The 27,919-nt window shown below is 36.6% G+C and overlaps 2 protein-coding genes across 3 annotated transcripts; both read left to right on the plus strand.

Moving 5' to 3' along the window:
• Positions 1 to 3,550: 3,550 nt before the first annotated feature.
• On the plus strand, positions 3,551 to 14,215 carry LOC127831569 (poly [ADP-ribose] polymerase tankyrase-1-like). The gene is made up of 10 exons (XM_052356549.1): positions 3,551 to 3,781; positions 4,933 to 5,019; positions 7,768 to 7,893; positions 9,295 to 9,384; positions 9,890 to 9,994; positions 10,311 to 10,409; positions 11,477 to 11,578; positions 12,220 to 12,305; positions 13,084 to 13,414; positions 14,015 to 14,215. Exons 1-10 carry the CDS (start codon positions 3,551 to 3,553, stop codon positions 14,213 to 14,215), a joined length of 1,458 nt encoding a protein of 485 aa, XP_052212509.1.
• Positions 14,216 to 15,427: 1,212 nt separating this feature from the next.
• Positions 15,428 to 26,367, plus strand: LOC127882178 (uncharacterized). 2 transcript variants are annotated; one of them, XM_052430670.1, is made up of 10 exons: positions 15,428 to 15,580; positions 17,953 to 18,092; positions 18,549 to 18,692; positions 19,606 to 20,393; positions 22,227 to 22,372; positions 23,203 to 23,330; positions 23,717 to 23,802; positions 24,394 to 24,551; positions 25,239 to 25,363; positions 25,582 to 26,367. In XM_052430670.1, exons 1-10 carry the CDS (start codon positions 15,479 to 15,481, stop codon positions 25,652 to 25,654), a joined length of 1,890 nt encoding a protein of 629 aa, XP_052286630.1. In that variant the 5' UTR covers positions 15,428 to 15,478; the 3' UTR covers positions 25,655 to 26,367. The 2 variants fall into 2 exon arrangements, with proteins under 2 accessions (XP_052286630.1, XP_052286631.1); XM_052430671.1 differs by having other exon boundaries at positions 15,535 to 15,623.
• The last annotated feature ends 1,552 nt before the right edge of the window (positions 26,368 to 27,919 follow it).

Genomic DNA, 27,919 nt, shown 5'->3' on the forward strand with positions numbered 1-27,919 from the left:
ACAGTACTGGTGTGACGATGCTTTTGAAGAGGATGGATATAAAACATCAATTTAAGTCTATCTATATCACCACAATTGTGTATGTTGATACGAACATTTGGGTACGATACAAAATTTGGGTACGAACATTTTGGGTACGCAAAAAAATTTAGTACGAAAAAAATTTGCGTACGAAACATTTTTGGTACGAAAAAAAGTTTAGGGGTACGGGGAAGTAGTACCCGTGGGTAACTTGACCCATTGAGCGAAACTGGGAGGCGGGTCACATTCTTGTTCATTAAGTATGGCAATACCTTCATGATGATTCTCGAAAGTAGGTATGAGCACATAGCCGGACCATGTGAGCTCAATCGTATGAGCACTTGACTTTCCGAGTTCGCCCACGAACATATGGATAAGTTAACTAATAGCGAAATGACCTTATACATATGCTGAAATCTAACAATCGAACGAAATATCAAACATGGTATGTACACTTAGGTGGATGTGTAATTTCTGTTAGAATATCGTATTCAATATGTAAATTTTAAATGATTGTGCCCGCACTTGAGTTTGTTGCCTTGTTTGAGTCTATACGCGCCTAGGCTGCACCCAGTCTGTGTATTTGTGTGTTTCCAAGGTAATGAGTTACCTCCGCGCTGAGGCTGCATAATGTTGGGACCCGGAGTGTGTCCAGCACTCCTACCTAATAAGATTAGATTGACGACAGTTGGGACGAATTTTGAATGATAGCTGCAATTTCCAGCTATTTGTTTTGTACTGAAATACTTTTTAATTTTTTATATGGTCAAATGCTGCGGGGGGGGGGGAATGAGATTATCCGGAAAAAAACACCTGTCCGGAATGGTGACCACAAAACAGACAAAATATAACATTGCGCCGGGAGCGGGAATCGAACCGGTGTCGTAAAGGTGAAAAAGTGAACGTCCTTACCACTGCGCTAGCGGGACGGACCATTATGCAAAGAAAAGTTGTTATATCTATATATATCATAGCAGTGCAGCGTTTACAATTTGCAGGTTCGAAATTGTTCGCATTCTTTAGTTTTGTGATCACGTAAAAAGTTAATATTACATATTTTTATTCTCAATTTATTTACTAAATCGAGAACAAATATCAAACAAAATTGAGAAAATATATAGTTGTTTCATTGGTCCATAAAAATAAAATGGATGTAAAATGACTAATTTTAAATTAATGTTCTGATACACTTATTGAATCTGTTTCCCCATGATATGCTGTTCTATTAATATTTACCTTTATCAACACGAACGACAACTCTGCTAGGAGAATGTTATCAATGAAAATCTACGAGCAATCTCCTACGCAGTGGCGAATGCCAAGGGAAGTAACTGAAAAATCGAGTTATCTCAATCGGACTGGCTCGATCTTTTCCATAGGTCCCCATTGTGAAGAATTTTTGTAACTGGTTATCAAACCTTAGACGACGCTGTTCCAGCATCGTCAAAAATTGTTGAATACGGCGAAACACCCAACTATAAAAAATTAACTGCTTTTCCGGAGGTAAGGGTATGCAACCGCTGCTTATGAGTTTAAGAATCACTGTATCGATGTACACAAATTGATACCAAGTAACATAACCATTACTACTTTGAAGGCATATTTTGGAGAACTGCACACTCTTACTATTAATTGAAATGCAAGGTCTTTCTTATGTGGTACCTATTAAAATTATATGAATTTTATCTGAATGGAACACTGACATGACATAATACGAGACCCGTTTGTTTTTAATTATTCATAATCTTTTCTTGAGATACGTTTTACGCTTTATTGAGTAATGTGTCTGAAATGTAGATTTGACCTCAATGACACGTAAACTATGAAAACACCTTTATCAAATGTTTATTTATACATGGACTAATAGACTATTAAAACAATAAAAAATGCAAAACCAAATTGTTGCGCCTCATTTAATGATAATTCGTTATTGTATTATTGATAATAGTTAAATAATCTGTATTGCATACTAAATAATAAAAATATCTGAACATCAGTTTGTTGCATGAATAGTGTATTTAATGTTCTTTTACAGGCGCGGCGTCCGATGATACAGATATTCTAGAACTGAAGTGACGTAAGTGCGTTAATAGCTATTGTTAATAATATACGATCTTACACAATGGAATAATCTAGCTGTTAGCACGCAATCATAATTTTAACTTACAAACAGCAGTCCGATTTATTGTACAGATATTGCGACGAATAATACGGTATAACAATCCTAAACCATTTTCAATATGCATTATGTTTTGTGTGATCTTTAGTTTCTTTGCAGTTATATTATTGTAGATCAACAACTGGTACGTATTCGCTTTATGTAACCATCGATTTAGATAACAATGCTTTTTTTTCAGAATTTCGCAATATAAAAACATAAACGTTACTGTATTTGAAAACAAGCAACATACTGGGTCAATACTTTCAAAACGATATGGAGCAGATTGCATTCGATATCTACTTTAAGGGATTTGTTCACAGATTGTTGGAATTCGAATCGTCTAGTTTTGTTGTCTCAGATTACAGAAATAAAAGTACAGAGTTTAACCGGTAGCAAAAAAAGTCGTATGACACAGATTAATAACAAAATTGTATTTTCATTCACGAGAAATTATCATTTTGAAATTGAGACAATTATATAATTTTAAAAAACACGAAACGATTGTTTTCGTTAAAATAAGCTTATGTAAGGTATGCAATGTACACATTAATTCAAGATTTGTCAGATTGGTTGACGCGATCGCCTTTTAAACCAAAAGACATTTGTCTTAGCCCAAGTTGGGGAAACGTTTTTTTATATATCTCTTTCTTAAAGTTTACTATTATTTTCATACTTGAGCTATTTAATCCTTATGTTTAAATCTACCAATTTTATGAATTTATTGACTAACAAAATCATGCCAAAATATGTTAACAAGTCCCATTATCATTGTGCAAGGCGTACTTTTAAAACATTCGTATTCAATTAAGTATAGGCAATAACGTGTGACGGGTGAGTAACCTGTATTGTTTGGTCTAGTTTAGTATCGTCTTGTTAAGTATACTAAAGAGTTTTATACCGCTTTTTTTCTTCTGAACTTCATATGCTTTGTTGACTGTGTAGGTCATGGCTAATTCTAAACAAGGAATTATTATACTTAAAACAAAAAAGGAAATATTATACTTGAAATTCTGAGCTGTTTTCAGGACTTATTTATAAGGATCAATGAGCATTCCGATTTCTATTATCATGATAATTAATAGATGGTGCAAAACGCTGTCGTAGAATTTTCTTCTATAGACATTTCATCATGGGTCGCAGTGTCACCGAAATCTTAGTTCTGTAGCTGATTTAAGTAATTGAAGAAGAAACTTTATACATGGCGTGACGTTCGTTATTAGGAAGTATCGTCCTAAATAGCGTAGTTTTTGTGTGGAAAATATACAATGTTTTGGAATTTCGATTTCAATTGCTAGGAAGATATATATATATAGCACCATGAAGAAATGAATTAACTCGAAATTGACAGATAGTGATGCGTTATAAAAGATGAGCCGCCCATCTTCCGTCAAGCAAACGCCGTCAGGTATCGGACCGGGTTCAAGTGGACAGACGCATGGTCGAACTTTCGTATCCGCCGACAGACCAGCGGCGCGTCAAACGAGAAGCACCCGAACGCCCAACACCCAGTCGGACGGCGTTTTCGGTAGTAGAAACGACAATAGCAACAGCAAGGTTCCTATGATTGGTCAGCTCCCAGATTCGTTGGGCGTTGATAAGGTATAGTAAATGTACAAATTTCTTAAACTGTAAATTCAGAAACGATCACAATATAGTCAGGGATGAATTTTACCTGCGATTAGGCGTACATATTTTAAATAATTTATTATACAATACACTGGAATTTTGCTATCTCATTCTGTGGCAAGCGAGTGCATGAACATAAAAATATTTTATTTCATTTTCAATATAATCAGATGCGAGCGCAACGTGAAGAATAATTACAGTTATTGTGTACATATGTGTTCAACATTTCTGTAAAACGCATTCAGTTATTTAATTATGTTGTTTTATACTTTGGAATGTTCAAAAAGTAATAAAAAGTTTATGTTTAAAGGAACCTTTTCACGTTTTGTTAAATTGACAAAATAAAAAAAAATGTTTCAGATTCGCAAATTTTCGTTGCAGTTATATTTGTCAGGATACAGTAATACTGAACATTTACCATGCTTTAAAATATCCATAATATGCATCTTTTGACGATAAAAAAACTGAAAAGTATAAAGCGTTGCAACGCGAAACGATTGAATAATTTGGAGAGTTCTGTTGTTATATTTTGTGACACTACGAGGATTATAACATAAAGTATAAAATACGTCACACATTGTAAGAGAACGGATGGCCGAGTGGTCTAAGCGTTATACTTTTACTCCAGGGGTCAGAGGTCAGTGGTTTGAGGCCAGTTGAGGGTTACTTTTTTCTTTCTTTAATTTTATTCTTGTTTTTAATTGGAGCTTTTTAGATACAATGTTTAAATTCATCAATATAACGTATTTAATGACAAACTTCAATACATGCCAAAATCTGTGAAAAGGTCCCTTTGAACCATGAAGATATTATCCAATTAATAATAAGAAAAAACAACGCCTTTGGTTTTAAAACATCTAATGCAGAACAAAAGGACCATGTGAGCGCAATTAAAAAAAATCTTTTGAATTAGTGTACATGACCAGAAATGTTGAAAAAAAATTATTGCATGTATATATGTGTATATAACGTAAACGTATTATTTCGCGTCGGAAGTACACGATGACCTTCACGAATTTAAGGATTTACATTTACAGTTATGCACCACTCTTGTATTGGCAAGGATTTGTTATTACTTTAAGTCAATTACACTGGTTACCATAATTGTTATTGTTATTATTCAGAGCGTGCGTTTCAATGTCAGGCCACAACCACGTGGTACAAGCGGCAGAAAGCGTGACTCGGAAACCCCCAGGCTTCTAGTACCCCAGGTATTACGTTGGATTGTTGTTTTTTTCCCACGATTTCGAGAATACCAGAACCCTTTGAATTGGGAAAAATCGGTTCGTTGTGACTGAAATCGGAAATTTTATGTATCGTTTATTTCTTACAAATACCATAAAATTGAGAAATAAAGTATTTAAACATCTTTTTTTTCAAAGGTTCCGCACATAGGAAGGTTTAAGAAACTGAATGATCGCAATTATAAACAACATTGGAAACTTTAAACTGTGCATTTTGGGTTATAATTAGTTAAATGAGTGCGGGTACACAATGTTGAGAGTTTGAATGGACGTGTTTGTTAAGTAATGTTCGCGCGAAATGCAACGTATCGGGTGATTTGTTTACATCTGTGCTAAATTATACCAATAATCTTCGACCTGATTTATGATTCCATTATCCTTTACCTTTGATAACTGGCATGCAGCTACTTGTCAATCAGATATAGAGTTACCGGTAACTCATTATTGGTTCTTATTTATGTGGTAAATAATAACACACGGTTCCATACATAAAAATTTGTTAACAAACCGCCTTAAACACCCAAAATAACGATGCAAACTATGCTGATGGCACAATTGACTAATGGATAATTGTGTTGTCATGGTACGAACGTACGTGGGATTGATGAATAGCTCTGTATATGATTTAAGGCTATTTCACTCAGTAAAGCCCTCGCCTTATTAGCAGCAAGAAGTCGTGGTTTTAGTCACACTTTTCACAACCCGCGAGAATGGCTTCCTTGCGAGACACCGGGCCCGTATTCACAAAGATTCTTGGACTTAAGTCAAAGTCTACATAATATCCTTTAGAGCTATAGAGTTACAGTAATTTTAAAGCGGTCGGTGAACACGTCAAAAAATTATTTCGAATAGCAAATGTGTTGAATAAACATCAGGCAGGCTTCAGAGAAAATCATTCTTGCCAAACAGCACTGATTCGACTTATTGATGAGTGGCTCAAAGATGTAGATAACGGTTATTGTATTGGTTCTGTTTTTATTGACATGAAAAAAGCTTTTGATTTAGTAGATCATGAAATTCTGTTATACAAACTAAAACTTCATCACTTTTCGGATGGTACCTTGTCCCTTTTTAATTCTTATCTTAGTCAAAGACAACAATGCGTTAAACTAGGAACTAGTTTTTCTACCCCTCTTACTATTAAGAGTGGTGTCCCTCAAGGTTCTATTTTGGGCCCTCTCTTGTTTCTAATTTATATAAATAATATTGGGTTATTACTAAACCAATCAGACATAAACTTGTATGCTGATGACTCGACACTACATGCTACAGGGGCCAATCCTTCAGAAATTCAAACTAACTTACAAAATGATATTTATTCGATACAAAAATGGTGCACCCTTAATAACATGATGATAAACCCTAGTAAATCAAAATGCATGCTTATTGGATCAAAACAAAAAATTAAGAATATCAACCTTGATCTAAAAATAGATAATAATGCTATTGAAAATGTCACTAGCCATAACATTTTAGGACTTTATATTGACAAACATCTGCAATGGAAAGTACACATTGATAAAACATGCTCTAAAATAAGCAGAAAAATAACTCTACTAAAAAAGATATCAAATGATCTCACTTTTGATATGAAGAAATTATTTCATAAATCATATATTCTAACATGTTTCGATTACTGTTGTACGATCTTGGGCAACGCTAATAAAACCAATTTAAAAAAAGTGAATATTTTACAAAAACGCGCAGCGAAAGTCATTCTACAAAAGCCAAATAGAACACCATCCAAAGAAATGTTTTTACAGCTTAATTGGCTCTCGTTTAATAATAGATGTAAATACCACACGGCAATCTTGATATATTAATGTGTCAACAATCAGACTCCAGAATATTTAAATAATATTATAACTTTTTCTCAAAATCAAAAATATAACTTAAGATCTGCCACCCATAGCGATATTGTTAATACCAAAGCAAATACAGGTTATAAGATACGAGATTTTTCATACCATAGCATGGATATTTGGAACAGTATACCGATTGGAATAAGAATGGCATGCTCTATCTCTGCTTTTAAAAGGCAATATAAAGCACATTTATTTTCTAATCAATAATATGTCATATGTTGTGTTTTTTTTCTAATCAATGATAGTTCATGTGTGTCTGTCTAAAAGGCAAAATGTGTGTTATGTATTGGTGTAAGAAAATATTGTTTAAATGTTTTTACTTGTTATAGGCCTATTTGTGTATGTTAGTTTAATATGTATAATGCGTCATCGTCTTTATGCGTAACCTTCTGTTAATAAAGCTTTTATTATTATTATTATTATTATTATTATTATTATTATTATTATTATTATTATTATTATTATAATCAATAATTTTTCATGCGTGTCTATCTATGGGTGGTATGTATGGGTGTAAGAAAAAATTGTTTGATTATTTTTACTTATAAACCTATTTGTGTATGTTAGTTTAAGAAGGCCACATTGTAAAAAAGTATTGATTCATTTGCATAATATGTATAATGTTTCATTGTCTTTATGTGTAACCTTCTGTAAATAAAGCTTTTATTATTATTATTATTATTATTAATATTATTATTATAAACTAAAAATACCATAAAAGCGGAAAGTGTCGTCCCTGATTAGCCTGTGCGGACTGCACAGGCTAATCTGGGACGACACTTTACGCACATGCATTATGTCCAGTTTTCTCAGAACACGACTCATATAAACGTATCTGACACTAACACAGGGACCAGAACTGGGCCTAGAGAGGCAGACAACCATGATGACTGTCTACTCGAATCTGCAGTCGCATAATAGACCGGAATACGGAAGAGGAGAACCCACGGTCGTCACATCTGGACCGGAAATGAAGGTTTGTGTTTGCGACTGCTGATATTTTGATATTATAGGTGGTTAAATGTACCTCTACAGTGTTATACGTTAGTTATTTAGCTTATGACAGTATGTTGTTGCTTCCGAGGAATAGAAAGCATTAATAATCGCACGAGTCCGTCTGTACGCCCCTTCGTACGCCCCCACGTCACGAAAAAGTGTTTTAAACTACTCTTTAACCGCTTGGAGGAGTTCACTCAAATTTTTACAGCTGAAACTAATGTAAAGACAATCATTACACAAAACATGGCTGCGCCCAGAACGGACTAAATTTAGGCTACAATCGCCTTTGCCTGTTTTTTTTTTTACAGAATATCGTATAAATGCGTTCTGAACTCGCCGCTTGTTGAATCTCTCTTACATGTTCAGCGTTAAATAGCATCATCTTTGACAAACTTCTAGTTATTGGTGCAATTAAATAAAGACATATATTTAAATATTCACAGGAACATGAGCTTTAAGCCTGTAAAACTTGCACTGGTCCTATACATTTTGAAGGAAAATTCTTATGCACTCTATGTGATTCAATTCATATTGAAAGAACACATTTCTGTCAAAATGGTTTATTAACACGTATCGCATTACAAATATTTACAGTTTTAGTACATTTTTCATCTCAAGTGGCTAAAAGTCTGCACGTGACGATGTAGAGATAATAAACATGTTTAATTCAAAACTCACCATAATCGTGGCAGAAAGATTGGGCATCAATCCTTAGATAACATGCCTTTCGTTCTATAAGACTGGGCATCACTCCTTAGATAACATGTTCCTAGTTCTATAAGACTGGGCATCAATCCTTAGATAACATGGACTTTGTTCTATAAGATTGGGCATCAATCCTTAGATAACAGGTTCCTAGTTCTATAAGATTGGGCATCAATCCTTAGATAACATGCCTTTCGTTCTATAAGACTGGGCATCAATCCTTAGCTAACATGGACTTTGTTCTGTAAGATTGGGCATCAATCCTTAGATAACATGGACTTTGTTCTATAAGGTTGGACATCAATCCTTAGATAACATGGACCTTGTTCTATAAGATGAGGCATCAATCCTTATATAACATGGCCTTTGTTCTATAAGATCGGGCATCAATCCTTACATAACATGGACTTTGTTCTATAAGATCGGGCATCAATCCTTAGATAACATGGCCTCTGTTCTATAAGATCGGGCATCAATCCTTACATAACATTAACTTTGTTCAATAAATTCTCAGTCCCCCCCCCCCAAAAAAAAAAGAAAACAAACAACAACAACAACAACACAAAACAACAGCAACCAAAACAATCGTTTATATGGAAAACAAATATCAATAACACAAAAATACAACGTTTGTTATTCATACGATTATTTCAATGTTTATTTACATTTTCAGTTGATTCAAGCCGCTAACAAAGGTGACCTTACAGCGGTCAGCAATATCTTGAACACCTATCCAGACATGAAGCTTACGTTTGTGGATAAGGTAATCCAGAATCAGCTGTTTCTGTTTTGTTCATTACAAGTATATACGGGGGTCGCACATGAGTTGGTTTGATATACTTTTATTCTAAATCACGTCTAAAAGAGACCCATTAATTAATAGTATCCCTTGTCACCAATCTGTTGAATCTGCATCGTAACTTGTAGTATCAGGGTATTTCCAAGACATTTCGCATTAATTGAACGCCACGCGTGTTTACGAGAAAACAATGTGTCTACTTTATTATAATATTTATTCCCAATAGTATGCATACATAATTAAGCATACGAGCTATTATCTGGGAAAACGGGCCTTAATGCATAAGCGAAAAGTTTCGTCTATATTAGCCTGTGCAGTCCGAACAGGTTAATCAAGGACGTTACTTTCCGCGTTTATGATATTTTACGTTTAAATGAAGTCTCATCTTAACGACAACCAAGTTTTGGCGGAAAGTAGAAAGTTAGCCTGCGCGGACTGCATGTCCATGCATTAAGAATACTTTTTTCAGAGCCGTCGCACCGTGCTTCACCACTGCCTCGACGCTAAGTCGATTTCCTCCGATCTTCTGCTGTCGCTACTCAAGCGGAACCCACCCACCGACATCATAGATCAGGTACTTCATGAATTACTTTAGTATCTTTTTTGCATATGATTGACCTTTTTATTGGAAATAGTCCCGGGTCTTTACACACCAAAGAAACGTCGCATAAAATAGTAACTTCAACCTCCGATTCTCACTAATTAAGTCTAATTGTGCGTCAAATATTTTTACCAGCTTATTTCACTTTCACTAACAAAACCTTGACATTTTGACTGGTTGACTGAAAGATGTTAGGAGTCGATATTTTTTATCTCGTCATTAAATCCGAAAATCGTAGAGCATTGGATCATTTGAATTCAATTACACGAGGATTCCTTTCTGTGTTCAGAGCGACCAGATCGCCCTCCACAATGCCGTGCGACTAGGAAACGCAACGTGCGTGTACCTGCTTCTGAAACACGGGGCCAGTGTCAACCTACAAAATAAGGTAGGCACATGAAATTCAGTGATCGAGTTGTGTCAAGGTAGTCACAGGAAATGACGTCATATACTTGCCGTACGGTGAGCGCAGGTAATGACGTCATTATTTGTGACAAAGTAGGCACAAAAAACGACGTCTTATAAATGCGTTAAGGTAGGCAAAGACAATGTCGTCTTATAGTTGCGTAAAGGTAAGCTCATGAAAGGAAAAGACGTCAAAGAATTGCGTGAAGACACCGAAAATGACGTCATATATTTGCGTTACTGTAGGCACATGCAATTGCTTCATAGTAGAGCAGAAAAGGCAGCTACAAGTAATGACGTCACGTAGACAAACCAATAGACGTCAGGGATGAGTTACCTTCCAGATTAAGGTAGGCTGCACATACATTGGCGTCATGGGGTTGCGTCAAACCGGTAGGCACATACATTGGCGTCATGGGGTTGCGTCAAACAGGTAGGCACATACATTGGCGTCATGGGGTTGCGTCAAACTCCATAACAAGGAAGGAACTGGATATTTCGCCATGATGTATTAACCAGAAGAAGAAGGTAGGCGCAAGGAATGACATAATGGTTTTACTTCAATCGGAACAACATGGGCGCTACAGGAAATGACGTCGCGGAGTTGCGTCAACCTGCAAAACAAAGAAGGCCCAGGAAATGGTGTCATGGGGTTGCTTCAAACACATTAACAAGACTGGCACTGGAAATGACATCATGGATGCGTCAACCTGCAAATATATGCACTGGACGCCACGAATGCGTTTACCTGCAAAACAAGGTTAGAACAGGAAATGGCGTCTTCGAGGTGCTTCAGCCTTCAAAAGAAGGTACGTCATCGCGTTGAATCTTAGAAAAATCTATTGGATTAGTTCATTGTTTTCGGATTTGACGTCTTTAATGGAAGAGCGGAATGGTGTAAACATGATGGTAATAATCCGAAGATCAAAATCATGGACTATGACTATGACAAACATGAGGGATCAATGCCAAAAATTGCAAAAGAAATATGTATTTTGATTACGATATATTCCGCGTAATGAGTAAAATTTGCATGTTTGTATATTGCAGACAACCAGCAGAACGGCACTGCATGAGGCTGCAATACGAGGTCACGTGACCATCACGCAAATACTGCTGTGTTATGGTGCGTCATCGAGCATTAAGGACAAGGTAAGCAGCGTTTGTTTCGATTTTTCGCCGTATGTAATCGCGTCTATCATTCAGATAATACGCATATCTGTGTCATTTATTTTACTACAATTTACGGCGTGTGTGTATTTCGAAGTTAATGATGTCCTTCCGTGTCCCAGCATGCACTATGTGCGGACCCGCAGCGTGTCCCAACACTCCTACCCTATAAACTTACTAGACTCACGAAAGTTGGGACGATTTTTTGAATTTCCATAAACATTTGGTTGTTTATGAACGATTTTCAATGTTGGTTTAATCTTGTGCTGCGTGTGTGTGTGGTGGGGGGAGGGGGTGGGGGTGAATGTGGGGGAAGAGCCGGAGAACCAGAAGGAAACCCTACATGTCCAGTATGGTGACCACAAACCAAAATCACATGATTTCGGGAACGAATATCGAATCCAAGTCGCCTAGGTAAGAAACGCGTGTAACAACCACTCTGCTAGCTAGTCGGTAACTTCGTGTTTGTTTTACGCTGAGCATTGACTAAAACATATTATTTAATAATTTCACCATCCACCGAACATAAATTTGAATGGTTGTTTATAGTTTTTACTTATAGCTTGTCAACGAATATGAGAGGCAACCACTTCGAGGACTTTAAAGATTTTGTAATTTTACAGGACGGCAAAATTCCCGCGGAGCTATGCAAGGGAAGCCTGACATCTGGACAGTTCCAGGACATAATCGAGGAGGTCAGCGAGAAAAGGTGCACATAGTTGTTATTTCATAAGTCATTAAACTTGTTTTTAATGCGATTGAAAATGATATATATATATAATATATATATATATATATATATATATATATATATATATATATAGATATATATTATATATCTATATATATATATATATATATATATATATATATATATATATATATATTATATATATCTATATATATATATATACGGAGTTATGTATTGAAATTTGAAAAATCTACATTGTTTGTCTATACGCGAATATCCATAAGGCACACGTGCATACGAGTGCAAAGTTGTTTGTACATAGTGGTTGGTTGACTCCCGAATAATATCTATTCCCAATCGTAGGTTTTCTTATGGAATTTAAAAGTATCAGGTATCCAACAACTAAGATAAAAGTAAACATTTTGAGTCGTGTTAACCAGATATGAGGCAAACAAGAACCATCTACCCTACTATGTATGCATATTGTGCAGCTGGATTCTTGACATTGTATTGCTGCATTTTTAATGTGATGCCCGAATATGGTTTGATGTGCGGACGGTTGGCATGAAACATACAACCATAGTATTACGATGGTAAGGCAAGATATGTCACACATGTTAAAGCAAATGACAATTAGTTCTATTTATACTAATTCTAATACATGTTTTATAACACTTTGTTCAATTTGCCATACTTAAGTTTTATACAAACTAATCAATTCAAATATGGACTATTTTACTGTCCCATTCGTAAATGTAAAATTTATTAGCACATTATTATCGATCTTGTCTAACAGATTTTGTGTGAAAGAACTGACATCACGTTCGTTCACACAATTCGGACAACTCGGTATCGAAATGCGAGCAAACGGCGAGTTGCTGCAACGTTCTCCGATTTTGTGCAAACGCCAGATGATAGAGCGCGTGCCTGATGTCACCCTGAATCCAGGCGATGACATCATCAGTGACGTATACACGTGTCACTTGCTCGATGAAACGGACTCTGCCGCACCTTACTCCATAGCCATTCGTATCTATAACGTCATTATTACGTCACGCGAGGACGTGCTTGTGCGGCTCGGCGATGGACGTGTTATCAGTGACGTCACACTCAACAATGATCAGCAGGTTTTTTTTCTTTTACTGATAGTACAGATGAGCATGTTGGTTTATTGACAAATTAGATTGTTTCTACGCGAATGAAGAATATAAGCTCATTTCTTACATTTTCATCAAGGTTATTTTTCTAATAAAGCGAACGTGCAAAAGAATGCAAAGATTTCGTTGTATTTTAAGAACTGAATGCAATTAAAATATAAGTATGGGGATTAATACTATAGTATGCGCAGAATAATGTTTCAATTGTCACATTTGTAAAAATTGCAAGTTTGTCAAAAGTATGAAAATATAGATTAGGGAAAAATATGTTACAAGAAAGTGTGAATATGTATGTTTATCAAAAACACGGAAACCTAATACTTAACATAAATACGAAGTATACATATAGACTATTGTTCTAAATATTCTGTATGTTGCTGGCTTAGTAAAAGTGACCTGTTCATAATAAGATGTAATCTTAATTAAACAAATACCAGTATTGTTCAAAGATGGTTGAACACACATTTTATCGGAGCATCTATAATCGGAATGCTCTACATCAAAATTTGAAAACAGGTTTGTGTTAATTGCCAATTAAAAATATAACAGACGGTCTCATTTTTTGTTAAGGGTCAGATCCTCACGTTCGACACCTCTATATCGCGCAAGGAAACCTTTACGGCGCTACTCAAGCCGAAAATAGAACTCTGGGAGGTCGGGACATCAGTCATAGAAGTGACGTCATCGCTGGACGAGAGAGTGAAACTGCGCGTTCCACGGAATGTGTTTATTAAAAGGTCGTCAAGCTTAGCGCTCGAGGTTGGTAAATAATGTATTCGTATAATGGACGTTAAAAACGGTTAAAAAAGTGTTTACGTCAAGTTGCCCTTACCTTTGCACTAAAATGCACCGACCCTTGAACATTTAATGAATTTGTCAGATTTGTCTGTGAAACAAAAATGTATTTTAAAACGACAATCGATTACTATACCACATTATTACAGTATATGACGAGTACTTATCTAACATGGTCAATGTAATCAGAAAATTTGCCGATCCCGCTTGCGGAAAGCTCGATATAGCAACACTCGTCTCCCATCTTCAAACGCCAAGGTCGAACTAAGAGGTCGCTGGTGAAATTTTGCCATAAATTAGCTCGCCCGTACTGTTACTTTGTCATTCATCACCCAATCTTAAAATAACTTACCACAAATGGCCACATTGAAGAGACGGTGTGTCGCGTGCAACACATGTCTCCCCGTCTCAAAGGCCCAGGTCACAGTAAGGGGTCAAATATCAAATTGGCCACAAAACAACATGTCCGGACGGCAACTTTGTCATTTATCATGTACTTTTAAAATAATTTACCATAAATGTCTACCATAAGAACACAAGGTATCGCGTGTAAAATTCGGCTACCTACCTCAAAATGAAAAGATTAAACTTAAAGATCAAAGATTAAACTTTTGCATAAAACAGCTTGTTTGGATTGTTACTTCATCAAGCACTTAACTTGTTTTAACACAAATGTTCACCATGTTTAGATTGAGTATGTGAAACAACCGTCTTATTACCTTAATGGTCAATTGTAAAATTTTGCTATTAAAACACATGATCATACTGTAAATGCATTATGCATTATGTAAATTTGAATACTTTACCAACAATGTTAACCATGTGGAGAAGGTGTGTCACGTCGTGTTTTAAGGTCAAGGTCACACTTATGACCTAAGGTCAAATATATGTATTATCCAGCGTATTAAATGAGTACGTGCCCTAATGACAATCGGCTCGACATGTTGCCGACATGCATATAGTCTGGTTGTTGGTTTCATAGTTAGGTTTTGACTGAAATGATTTCAATATAATTTTAAATATAAAAAAGCCTTGACGGTCATGACGCGTATTTGACGCATGGTTTTCCATGGTCAATGTTACTATTCAAGAAAGCATGTTAACTTGAAATCATACTATATTTAAGTAACAAACGGTACCGATATAAACATAGAGGCAATTAAATAACTCCTGCTTCTTATTCGTCATGACTAGATACACTAGACGATGCGTTGATTACAATTTTATCAGATTCTAGAGATGCCAGAGGAGGCGGATATAATTGAAGGGCAAATCATAGCCGCGACACCGGTGTACAAGTTGAGCGCAGACGACACAGCCATCGCCAGTTTACAGATCGAAGTAAGATTATCGACCTGATATTGTAGCGTGCACATTACGATCAGTAAGATTCTGCAGATGTGTTTTATTGCCCCTGATACACAAGGGGATTAGCGCTATTTTACTCGCCAGTGGAGATACGCCCTTAGGCATTGTTTTCTTATCACCTTGTACACACATCCCCGATCTGTCAAATTACCCATTGTGCTCAATGCTTCATCTTTTGATGGTGGGTGTAACACGTCTTTTGATTGGACAAGGAAAGAGAAACAGAGAATGGATGTAACTGATACAGAAGGTCGTAGGTCTGAACGATAATAGTGTTTTCTCTTTTGAATTCATACCTCCTCTAGAGTCATAGCTTATTAAACATTTCTGTGAAAACTTGTCTTGTAGTTACTGACATATAACCATAGTAGTATTTTCTCTTTGAAATCAAACCTCCTCTACAGTCATACTTTATGTTACATTTCATAATAAAGGTTTTTTAGTTTCAAAGGTTGCTTTTACTTCTTTATAAAGTGTAATACATTTCTGAAATCTAAAAATTTAAACATGTGTGTGAATTTCACACCAAGGGGTCGTTGATAAAGCATGTCACGCTTTTTTTACCATTTTTACCTCGGCATGTCACAAACTGTTACAAAATCTTGGACCCCCTTCCCTAAAGTACGTCACAAACTCACACTTTCAAACATTTTTTTTTAATTAATACTTAGTTTAAATTTAATCTAAAACTCAATTCACTATTCAACCGTATTTAAATTTCACTTACCGGTAAAAGAACTTTCACATTACAGGCTTTTATAACTGTAGGGTTGTTACGATGAGCAGTATGAATATGTATCCACGTGTTAACCTCTAATAAAAACGAAATTATAATTTAGATTTTCTTTCAACCCTTAACTAACTAAAAATGGAACAGTCCAATTATTTCGTCATTGAAATCTGTGTGGATGTTGTGCCTATCGAATAAGCCGGCCCAGCCAAGTTGCCTATTACACATTCGAACAACAGAATCAGGAGATACGCAATTCGTCTTATTTTGACATCAAACTAATTCAAATGTTTCACAAATTTTTGAAAATTATTTTTAAATTCTACTAAAGAAATAATAAATAAATTATACATTTTTTTAAATAAATGTGTGACATCACACATGGCCTGACTCCCCTCCCCCATGTCACAAACTGTCACTTTCTTACTCACCCTCCCCCACCTGGAGCGTGACATACTTTATGGACGGCCCGTAATGGTTAAAGCTTTAGACTTTAGAAAGGTGCTGATTTACTTGTTATATATCCATACATTTATAACACAACATATGTTTCTATATGCATTAAAATTCACCTTGAACAGTGCCTAATAAAAAAAAATCTATTCGGGAGGGGCAACCCCTCCCGCACCCTCCCCGTTTGGGCCCCCCCAGTCAACATTTCCTGGGTACGGCCCTGAAGAACATAATCATCGTTTATTAAAAAGAGCTAGAAAAAAATCTGATTAACGTACTTGAAACCTCCGTAAGCATGTTTTTTTTCTGGTGTTGCTGGACCTTAAATGTTACAAACTTAAAGATTAAACCTAAGCTCATGTGTAAATATTTAAAACAGTGTCAATCAAACAAAGGTCAATTGTAACAAGCGATCGCATTTGTCAGTAGGATATCTTTTGAGATTTGTGTTGGGATTTAGAACTCCCCGAGAAGTGGGGCCGTTTGTTAACTTGTTACAAACTGCATGCATCCCTTATTCTCATAGTATCGGACCTCCGCATCGTATCGTGACTTAAACGAAAACCCCTCAAGTAGTGCTAGACAGTTAATGCTTTTCAATTTTAAGAAGTTTTTTTTAAATTTTTATTTAATGAAAATGAGGACGATCAATTTCATGATTTTCGGGTTTCATTGGAAAGTAGGTCATGTCTATTCCAGGGTGATGCTATGCTTTTTAAATTACGTAAGACATATTTGTATTAGTTTGTTTATAGGTTTATCAAATGTTTTATGTGAAAAAATGTGAATATAATTTAGGAACAACATGAGCAAGAGTTTCATTTTTGCATTCAGAATCTATTTATAGAACAAGAACATTTGCATAGTCACAAACCTTAGCAACCAATCAGAAGGGCCGATATTATGAGAAACTTTGTACATGATACATATTACTACAGGGAGCTAAGACTAGTCAGTATTTAGTCAAAACATGTTCGATTTAAATGCTGCTTTTGTTTACTTTTGTTCAAGAATACACATGTGACTATAGAATGACATATAAAACCTGTGTGTTTGTTATCTTTTCACTTAAAATATTAAGATGTATTCGTTAAAAGGGCCGATACTACGGATACAGATGCTTATAGCCATATTATATAAATACATTTTCGTGATTCCCTAGATTCCGATGCCTGCCAGTTTTGGTGCCGACAGCGAACTCGTTGTTCTACAGCACGTAGGTGACACGTGGTCACGTGTTTCCGGTATACATGACGACTCCAATCCGATGTCTGTCATCTGCGATGTTTCAGCTTTACCAGTGTAAGCGCTAATAATCGATTTGTACTGGCGCATATTTTATATGTTTCAATGGCTACACTTTGTATTGGGAACGGAAAGTTAAAATCACACAGCTTGTACGAATAGCGAAACATCCTTCGTCCGTATGTCCAAAACTTAACGATAACAGTGCTAGATCCCTATTTTTTTACTACAAACTGTATCATGTATTCTGACTATCATACAATTTATAAAATTAAATGACAGAAACGCAGTGTGCTTGAAACATATCGAATACTTTTATCATATTTTAAAATATTTCATTTTACATCTTGCTAAATAAAACCCAAGTTTACCGTATATAAAAGTAATCATATCAATATTGTAATGCGGAAAGCAATGTCGGTGAACTGACGTGTGCCCGTTAATCGAAAATTACACCACCAATGCAATAAGAGAAATATTATGTCTCGAATTTCTCTCCATATTTGTTACCAGTCACGTGATGGCCGCCCAGGTAGTACCGGGCACGGGAGACGCCGCGCTCTTCAAGGAGGCAACCGCGGCGCTCTCTCAGACCCTGCACACCCATTGCAACGTCGGCTTTCTGTGCTTCTCGAAATGCGTGGAGCGCACCGCGAGGTATGAAGGAATAAAATGCAGCGTTTGGTTTAGTTAAAACCTATTTATTTGAAGTTTGCTGTATTTTATTGAGACAGTATTCAGTTCGTTTCATTTGTGAAAACAATACTACTTCTTAAAAATGAAGATCCTTTTGAAAGCTCAAAGGGTGAGGCCCCGAACCCAGACCGTCCTGATCGCCAGACGGAACCTTGTCCATTTCTCCACTGCGTTTGGTTTAATGTATTTGGAAAATGCTTGCTCGAAAGAGAAAAGTACTGTTTAATGCTCCCTTATAAGTATCATATTCCTAAAGTTCTCAACTTTACTTACGAGGAAAATATTAATCACATATGTCCGTCAGTCCATCCGTTTATCTCTTCTAGAAACTAGCAGCAATATGCCTGTGTTTGTTGTTAGGGATTCAAATAAACTTCATACTTAAGTTCTTTTAGGAAGAATGCTTAGTGTTATTAGGGGTATAACTCATCAGGAACATTTGACTCGCACAGTCGCGGTGCTTCATGTCTGTGTAAAGTGTCATAGAATTGGTACACACGAAACATTTCATTTTTACGACATTTGTATATAGAAAGAAATGTATTTGACATCTTTGTATAGACAAAATTGTAATAGTATTTGTTTGCTGTTGCATTATTTCTTCTTCTTCTTCTTCTTCTTCTTCTTCTTCTTCTTCTTCTTCTTCTTCTTCTTCTTCTTCTTCTTCTTCTTCTTCTTCTTCTTCTTCTCCTCCTCCTTCTTCTTCTTCTTGTTATTCTTCGTCTTCTTTTTCTTCTTCTTCTTCACCTCCTTCTTCTTCTTATTCATCTTCTTCTTTTTCTTCTTCTTCTTGTCACTCTCCTTCTTATTACTATTATTGTTATTAATATGTTAGTATGTTCATTTTAAAAATCACAATCACGTTCATCCTCAGGTTCACAGTTGTGCTGGAGTGTTGCCCGCAGAAGACATTGGACGCCCGCCGTCAGGCGTGGACACTACAGGGATTCAAGGAGCAATCGCGAGAAAACATGGCCGAGAGTCGGCCTGAGGCATTTTCGATCAAAAGTTTGGAAGAATTTCATATCTTGTTTTGTGACAAAAACAATTTATTAAGGGCGGACCTTCACCGGCGAGTTCTCAGCTTCCACCGTAAGCGTCTGAACGTGCTGACGTTTGAAATCGACCTGAAAGGCAGAACGGTGCAGTTCATGAATTGTCGATTGGTAGTATCGAAACGTGTAGATACAGACAACGCGAAGCAGGGCGATAAGCAGCGGTTGACCTATTTTGACGTGAATCTTGTTGTCAACCCCGTGGATGCTGGCTGGTCCAAATCAACCGAAACGGTCCGCATGTCGCAGAATCCGCGGAATACTTCTAGCGCTCGATCCGTTCGGGGATTGGAGCAATCTCAAATGAGGAACGTCAAAACCGCTAGGCAGCGCGATCTTTCCTCAAAGTCGATGGCGGACGCTGGAACTTCTGGTTCCGTTGTGGGAATCGAACGCTCACCGAAACCAATGGAGGCTCGAGCTTTGAATGTTAAGCCTGCTATGGATGGTTTGGCGAGGCTGCAAGCAACAGTTGAGCGCGCGCTGAACAATGTGGATCCAGTACCCGACATCGAGATAGTGGTGACACCGCCTGAGGAACAGGAAGCGCCGGAGGAGAAATCTCGTGACCCGGACATGAAGTATCTGAGCAATAACAGCAATGCGGGTAAGAGCCTTTACGTTATAATATTATCTGCGTTTAATTAACTTATCGTGTATTATAATACTTCTACCATCAGTACTTTTGCCACTTCTGCATTAATAATGACGAGTTTGATGATACTTATAATACTACTAATACCACTACTGATACTTCTACTGCTGCTGCTGCTGCTTCTACTGCTGCTACTACTACTACTACTAGTACTACTACTAGTACTACTACTACTACTACTACTACTACTACTACTACTACTACTACTACTACTACTACTACTACTACTACTACTACTACTACTACTGCTGCTTCTACTGCTACTGCTGCTGCTGCTGCTGCTGCTGCTGCTTCTACTGCTACTGCTACTGCTACTACTACTACTACTACTACTACTACTACTACTACTACTACTACTACTACTACTTCTACTACTACCACTACTACTACTACTACTACTACTACTACTTCTTCTACTACTACTAATACTACTACTACTACTACAACTACTACTACTAGTACTACTACTACTACTACTACTTCTACTACTACTACTACTTCTTCTACTACTACTACTACTACTACTACTACTACTACTACTACTACTACTACTACTACTACTACTACTACTTATACTACTACTACTACTACTATTTCTGCTTCTTCTACTACTAATTGCATACTCCACGCATTTACATCAGTGGAAAAATAATAAATTATATCTATACTTGTTAAAATAATAAAAGATAAAATAAATATAATTAATGTTCATGTTTAGCACCATTTTAAGTTCAATGAACGCATATCCGTATGAGCTATAAAAACGAAGAAATACTATTGGATTGTTTGTGGTAGATTCTAATGCTGTAGTTATTAGAACTTAAAATATGTCTTAAAAAATTAATACGTGCGATTTTTTTAAAGAAATTTGATAAATATGTCAACACATGCTTAAAAGCTACCTTTCAACGCTCTATTCGATTAAAATATGTCGCAATATAAAACGAAACCTTAATTATGTCTATGCATACTGTATGTAAATCAATTTGATAGTTCGAAACAATTACTTACTCCCTGTACATATAACCTACAATAAGAAATAGCACTTAAAATTCGTCCCAATTTTCGTAAGTGCAATATGTTTTATGTTTTTTTAAGCATACATGCTTAACCTCCGGTTAATCGCATATTTTGACTGTTTGCGAGAATAGCTTTTCTCAAAACAAAGCCGCCATAAAAAAACATGTAATTTTGATCGATTGAAATTTATTTTGGAATTTCCTTTTGTCCGTTTTATTGTTTTTACCTTGAACATATTATCAAGTGACCTTTTTTAAATTACACTGTGTTGTATTCAATGAGATGAAGTTACTTACTGACATCACGTGTGATATAAGTGGTTACCGTCAAGAAGCAATCTTGTTTAAGACATCTTCAGTCGGACGCTTCTATACTTCGATATGTATCAGCGACACATTGAAGTGAATCTTTGGATTTGATTTAAATCAGATTGCGCCTGGACGGTAACCTCTGCAGGTAAGGACCTAATTCACTTCGATATAAAAATGACCCTCGCTTTTGGAAAACAGGTTTTAATGCATTAACGTTCTCCCAGATTAGCTTGTGCCGTCCGCCCAGGCTTATCAGGGACGACACTTCACGTCTAAACTGGATTTTCGTTTAGAGGAGACTTCCTTCTACGAAAAATTTCATAACAGCGGAAAATGTCGTCCCTGATTAGCCTGTGCGGACTGCACATGCCTATCTGGGATACAACTTAACGCACAGGCATTAACCCCGTTTTCCCAGATTGAGGCCAACATTCAAATTATTATCTACAATCAGTGTTGCTGGACGATGCCCTACTAGACGATCTCGTCGAGGCGTTCGGCGCCTCGTGGTACAAGGCGTTCGTGCTGATGGGGTTGCCCTTCATGGAGATTGACACCGCCCTCCTGACGTCCAAAAACGTCAACGTCACCAAACGTCAGGTTTGTAAGCTGTAAAATCAACGTCACCAAACGTCACGTTGGTATATCCGCTAACGACAAGCTCACTAAACGTCACGTTGATCAGCCTTAACGTCAACGTCACCAAACGTCAGGTTGGTAAGCCCACGTACGTTTACGTCAACAAACTTTACGTTGGTAAGCTTTAATTTCAACGTCTTCAAACGCCAGGTTGCCCACTAACGTCAACGTCACCGAACGCTAGGGTGGTAAGTTTTAAACGCGTTCCTTGACCAGTATTAAATAAACTCTTAAGGGAAAACTTTAAACCCTTAACATGATAACACCCTCTTGCTAGTGTATGTATTTAATTTTCACCAACTTTTTTAAGTTAACCAAAGGAATTAGATTTGCTGTTCTCGAATCTGTAACCAGGAACCACTGGCGGTACAATTTAAAAAAGAGTATTTTAAGTACAAATGAAGCTAAGGTTCCATGCGACGCGATGTGGTATTGGTTTAGAAGTGTTTGTCCAGGTGTCGTATATCAAACTATTTTAACGATTTAAACTATTTTTGTTCAGCCTTATACATATGGGTTTTTTCTTGAGCAATTGATTTCCATTGGTGCATCAATCTTTGTTCGAGTTCTCAAAAATTATTAACTATTATATATGTTTTCTTAGTGTTTAGTTCAGCACAGGAGTAACAATTTTTATGTCGATCTCCGTCTGAGCAGCAATCAACCTTTGCTTTGTTTGTTTACTTAACTATACTGGATTTGGCGGTAAACGTGTGTTTTGAAAGCTGACAGGCTTTCCGGACTAAAATGTCATAAGAGTTTAATATCATGTAAGACAATGTGTATGGTAGATGTTCCGCACCTGGCGCAACGTAAACCAGTCACGTGACGACCTTGGCGTGCCTCTTTTGATGGGGGCGCTCTTCAAGGGAGGCTTCCGGAACGTCGCCGCACGCCTGCAGACGGCGGTCAAGTCATGGTAATCAATTTACTTTTTTGAATGTTAATTTATCTACCTGAACGTATCACCAAAAAGTCAGTCATGATTGCACTGATACGTGACAGTCATTGAATTGAATAAGATTCCGACTCATTGAAACGTACTTGATTTTTTTTTTCTAACATTGAACTTGGGAATCGGTCTTCACTTTAAGAGACTTGTGTTATAATAAAATATCAATATTGCACGGCTCATGTATAGTATTCCTTACATTGTTGATAGTAAAATACATCAGCATATAAAGTATAAGTATACAACACAAAACTTTTTACAGAATTAAGCAGATGTTTTATATATTTAAATCAATCACACTGGTTAACAGCAAAATATTTGTACACAAACCGTACGGGTTTGGTCATTTTCAGGTTCGAGGAAAACAAGAGTTCGGAAGTGCCTTTCAAGTATTGGGTCATAGAGGCGTACAAAAACTCTGATTTACTCGTCCCACCGGGTATGATTATATGTCTCATCATCATCAACAGCAACATCATCATCAGTAGCAGCAGAAGCAGCAGCATAACCACCACCATCATCATCACCATCGTAATCACCACCACAATCATCATCAGCAGCAGCAGCATCAGCATCATCATAATCTTCACCATCATCAACATCATCATCATCGTTATCTTTTTCTTCTTCCCTTTCGTCGTCGTCATCATCTTCATCATCTTATTAATTTTCACACTTAGCTTGTTCATTATTATAATTTGTTTTAATGTTAACAATAGTATATATTCATTGTAAAGTCAAGAATGATTTACAGAGTTAAGTAGTTATCTTGTAATGTTAATTATTTTCATCGTCGCTTTCATGCATTGGTTACGAAAACAGTATTAGAAAGCAATATACATTGTACTGTCTTAGATAACGTGGTATTATGTGGATTATATCGCTGATATCACGTCTTTCCAAAGACACATATTTATGTGCTTTTTAACATGATACAGATAGAGTCTCTTTAAGGCTATTGCTTTCAATTGAATACATATATATTTTAACTAAACTATCAATTTGCATACCATAAAAATAATGGTTTCAGACTACCCGAAACCCATGAGTGATCCGAACCTCGTTCTGATGTCAGACGAACTTCCGCTATCACGTAACCTCGCGCGGGCTCTCGCGATCCCTGACGACGTTGCAGAAGACATCATCAACTCGAAACACCTTCTCATAGACGAGATAAGAGTGATGAAGGTATGATCATTTGAAAATTATTATCCCCCGCCATAGGCGGATGGATATTGTTTTGGCGTTGTCCGTCTTTCCGTCCGTCTTTCCGTCCGTTCGTCTTTCCGTCCTCCCGTCTGGAGCAATATCTTGGACGTGCTTTGGCGGATTTCATTGAAACTTGGTGTGAGTATATATATGGATAAGAGGATGATGCATGCCAAATGTCATTGTACATCATCTGTTAATAACGGAGTTATGGCCCTTCGTATCTTGAAAAATGCCTTTTGAGTGTCAAATATAACACTTTTCTGTCCAGAAGCATGTTGGCGGGGTATATCATTTCAACGAATTTGCTTGTTTAACAAAATTGTGATATTTTGTTAATATCATTGAATAATATGATCGCTTACGTCACATTTTGAGTAATGAAAATGCGATTGGTCAAAAACTGAATGTGCGTCAGGTTCTATGAAGAAATATAGTTATTTTTGCTTATTTTAAAACTGGATGCAATCATTACATTTACAAAAAACGTGTGGAGAGTAAGACTAAATAAGACTGAATAAAAAGAATATGGGTAAAGAACAAAACGAATGTGTAACCGTATTCAGAATTAGAGTAGTGTGTGTAAAAAAATACTGTAGTGTGAAGAATAAAAAAGAACCCATTTAAAATCGGGTGCTAATATTACACACATCCGTTGTGTTTCAGATGCTGACGTGTTTCCGGGACCGCCAGGCGAGGAGTATCGACGCTCTAGAGGCGCTACTAGAGGCTTTGCTGTCACTCCGCTGTGAGAGCATGTACAAGTACGCGATCATGTGCGCAAAGGCATGGTAAGTCATGGGCATTTTACTTAATTGATTTACCTGATGACGACGACGAAAACACGACGATGACTGTGATGATTAGGATGAGGAGGTGAAAGAAAATGATGATGATGATGAGGAAGTGAAAAGTGATGATGATTATGTGTTGGTTAATTTTACTTGATGCATTTTCAATATGAAAAACATTAAAAACACTACTTCAGTTTGTATTCTAATTGTTGTAGGGTAAAGCGCACAGCGACGCGAAAGGACGACCCGTTCCGATCCCAGGTGGACACACTTATGCAGAAGTGTTAGCCTGGGTGAGAGACCAGTAGGTCTAGGTTAGAGGAAAATGTAGGTTAGAGACCTGTAAACTGATCTAGGTCAGAAACTAGTAAATATCATATCTGTGATTAAACCGAAATAGTCCGTTTCTGAAATAATAGAAGTTTGTGTTTCTTAGTGTTTTTTTAAAGAATTTAACAACCCTTGGCAAATTTCTGATGAGTCAGAGTATTCGAACTCGCGAATATATTATGTGTTTCGACGTTTACTTCGAATGACGTTTGACTTTCTATGCTTACGAATAGCATCACATGAATGTTCGGTTTAAATATGGAAAGAAGACTTTTACTGGACTTCAGAAATAAAGAGACATAAAATATTGTGCGACGATTACGCTCTGTTACGAAAAAAGGAGTGTTTGGTGTACTCGTTTCTGGAGGCTCGTAACGAGGTCCGCGGACCCTATATTTGCATTTGATGTTAACGGTTTGGTTGTTATGATTTTCCTTTAAATTGCGGTCACATGCAAATGAATTATACATGAAGACAATGTGGTTTAAGACCCTGTTGTGAATATAAAAGTAGTTATTTAAACCTCGGATTTTTCTGTGTTGCAAAATAAAAGCTATTGTATGTGGATGACTGAAACTTGGCGACTTCTGGATTGCGGAACCAGCGTGCTCTTATTGTGTGTTATTAAAGCGGATTTAATTGATATTTTTCTATTATAAACGTAAACAATTGGTCATTTTGTAGTAATTATGTATACATGCGTGGTGTGGTATGGCGAACTTTTGTATGAATGTTTGTGAAGTTTGTACTAACACATTAAGCACAGTTGCAGTCATTCCGAAATACCGTCGGTCCTCGGATTTTTCCGATAATAATTTGGAAAATCCGGAAATGATTCTAATATTGCCGGACCTCATGTCCGGTAATAAAATTGTGGCGAAATTTGGAATTCCATAAGCTTTTTTCCAGAAAAGTTACAAGGCAAAAGTAAGGAATTTACAGAGTTATTTATGAATACTCCAATCATGAAAAACATTTTTTTTATTGTATGCATTTCTTGAATGACGTACGTGCATATACCGTAATCCAAAGATTTTTGCTGCGTCGTCAATGCAAATTACAATGTTAAAAATGTCATTTTCGTCTTTCGTCGTCATTTTTTACTTTTTGGGCCTGAAATAATCAGTCTGGGCCGGAAATAGCTGCATGATTATAGGACCTCATTGCCGGCAATAAATTATAATTTTGGGAAGGACTGCAGTTGTGTTTTATTTTGACAAGGTTACTAGTTAACAAGGTATTCATTTTAAACTTGTGTTTTTATGAGAATGTTAATTCAAATTTTTAAAATGGCATGCGTATGTTTCTGTCGCTATAGAGGATTGTATTATTTTGTATTATTTTGTAATTTATTTTTTATTCATTCTCACTATATGGTGACACTATTAAATGTACTATCCGTGATAATCGCCCAGTATTGATGCGTTTGTCTAACGCCAATATCTAAATAAAAACGAAAATCGACATAATGAATAATCAAAAGTTGTTGTGGAGACGTTGTGACCGCCTGATAAATATCGGAAAGTGAAAAGACAAACATGGTTCCAAATACTCAAAGCATGAAATAACAAATGAAGGGCCGATTAGAAATATATTTTGTGACCAATACGTTTTCATGTAAATAAGTCAGGAGGCGGTTGTTCGGGTGGGGGTTTTCAAGTGCGTAACCCTGGGCTTTTAACAAGAATTTACGTGTAGTATACTTTATTTCATAATACAAATGGCGTTAAGCCCAGAAGCATCGAGTAAGTTGCTTTTTGTTCAAATACCACTGAATTTCACTTCATCCATGTGTTTCCATTTGCCAGGAAGCTTTTCGTTACGGCCTGAACCGGGCAATGTCAGATATGAGCAGTTCAGGTAACGCGATCAGCTCCTATCCTTCCCTAGTGTCGTTTCCTAGCTCAACGGTAACCGCATTGTGCGAAGCACTGGAAGAAGTTCTTTCACACGACGCTACGCCGATATAAACTTCCTGTCGGCCCGTTACTATCGCCTAATAAGAATATGGTGGGTCGCATGTATTGGCGTGTAAGGCGTAGCTCTCCGAAAATATATCGTTCCCGTGATCGTCTATGAAATACGGGCGGCCATCGAGACCGTTATTAGTTACACCTGATACAGTATACTTGTAGTAAATGTGTCCTTGTTCGCGGTACTACGATACACTGAAATGCAAAAGTTATTGAGGTGGGAAAAGAAACCAAGTATTATTAGTTTTAC

The sequence above is a fragment of the Dreissena polymorpha genome, chromosome 5, assembly GCF_020536995.1.
Source record: "Dreissena polymorpha isolate Duluth1 chromosome 5, UMN_Dpol_1.0, whole genome shotgun sequence".
NCBI classification, from domain to species: domain Eukaryota; kingdom Metazoa; phylum Mollusca; class Bivalvia; order Myida; family Dreissenidae; genus Dreissena; species Dreissena polymorpha.

Coding starts and splice junctions, on each gene's coding strand:
- LOC127831569 (XM_052356549.1), top strand. CDS start 3,551: ATGAGCCGCCCATCTTCCGTCAAGCAAACGCCGTCAGGTATCGGACCG. Junction 9,385..9,889: donor AGCTTACGTTTGTGGATAAG/GTAATCCAGAAT, acceptor TACTTTTTTCAG/AGCCGTCGCACCGTGCTTCA. Junction 11,579..12,219: donor CATCGAGCATTAAGGACAAG/GTAAGCAGCGTT, acceptor GTAATTTTACAG/GACGGCAAAATTCCCGCGGA.
- LOC127882178 (XM_052430670.1), top strand. CDS start 15,479: ATGCCAGAGGAGGCGGATATAATTGAAGGGCAAATCATAGCCGCGACA. Junction 18,093..18,548: donor GATGTTTCAGCTTTACCAGT/GTAAGCGCTAAT, acceptor ATTTGTTACCAG/TCACGTGATGGCCGCCCAGG. Junction 22,373..23,202: donor TCAACGTCACCAAACGTCAG/GTTTGTAAGCTG, acceptor TGTGTATGGTAG/ATGTTCCGCACCTGGCGCAA.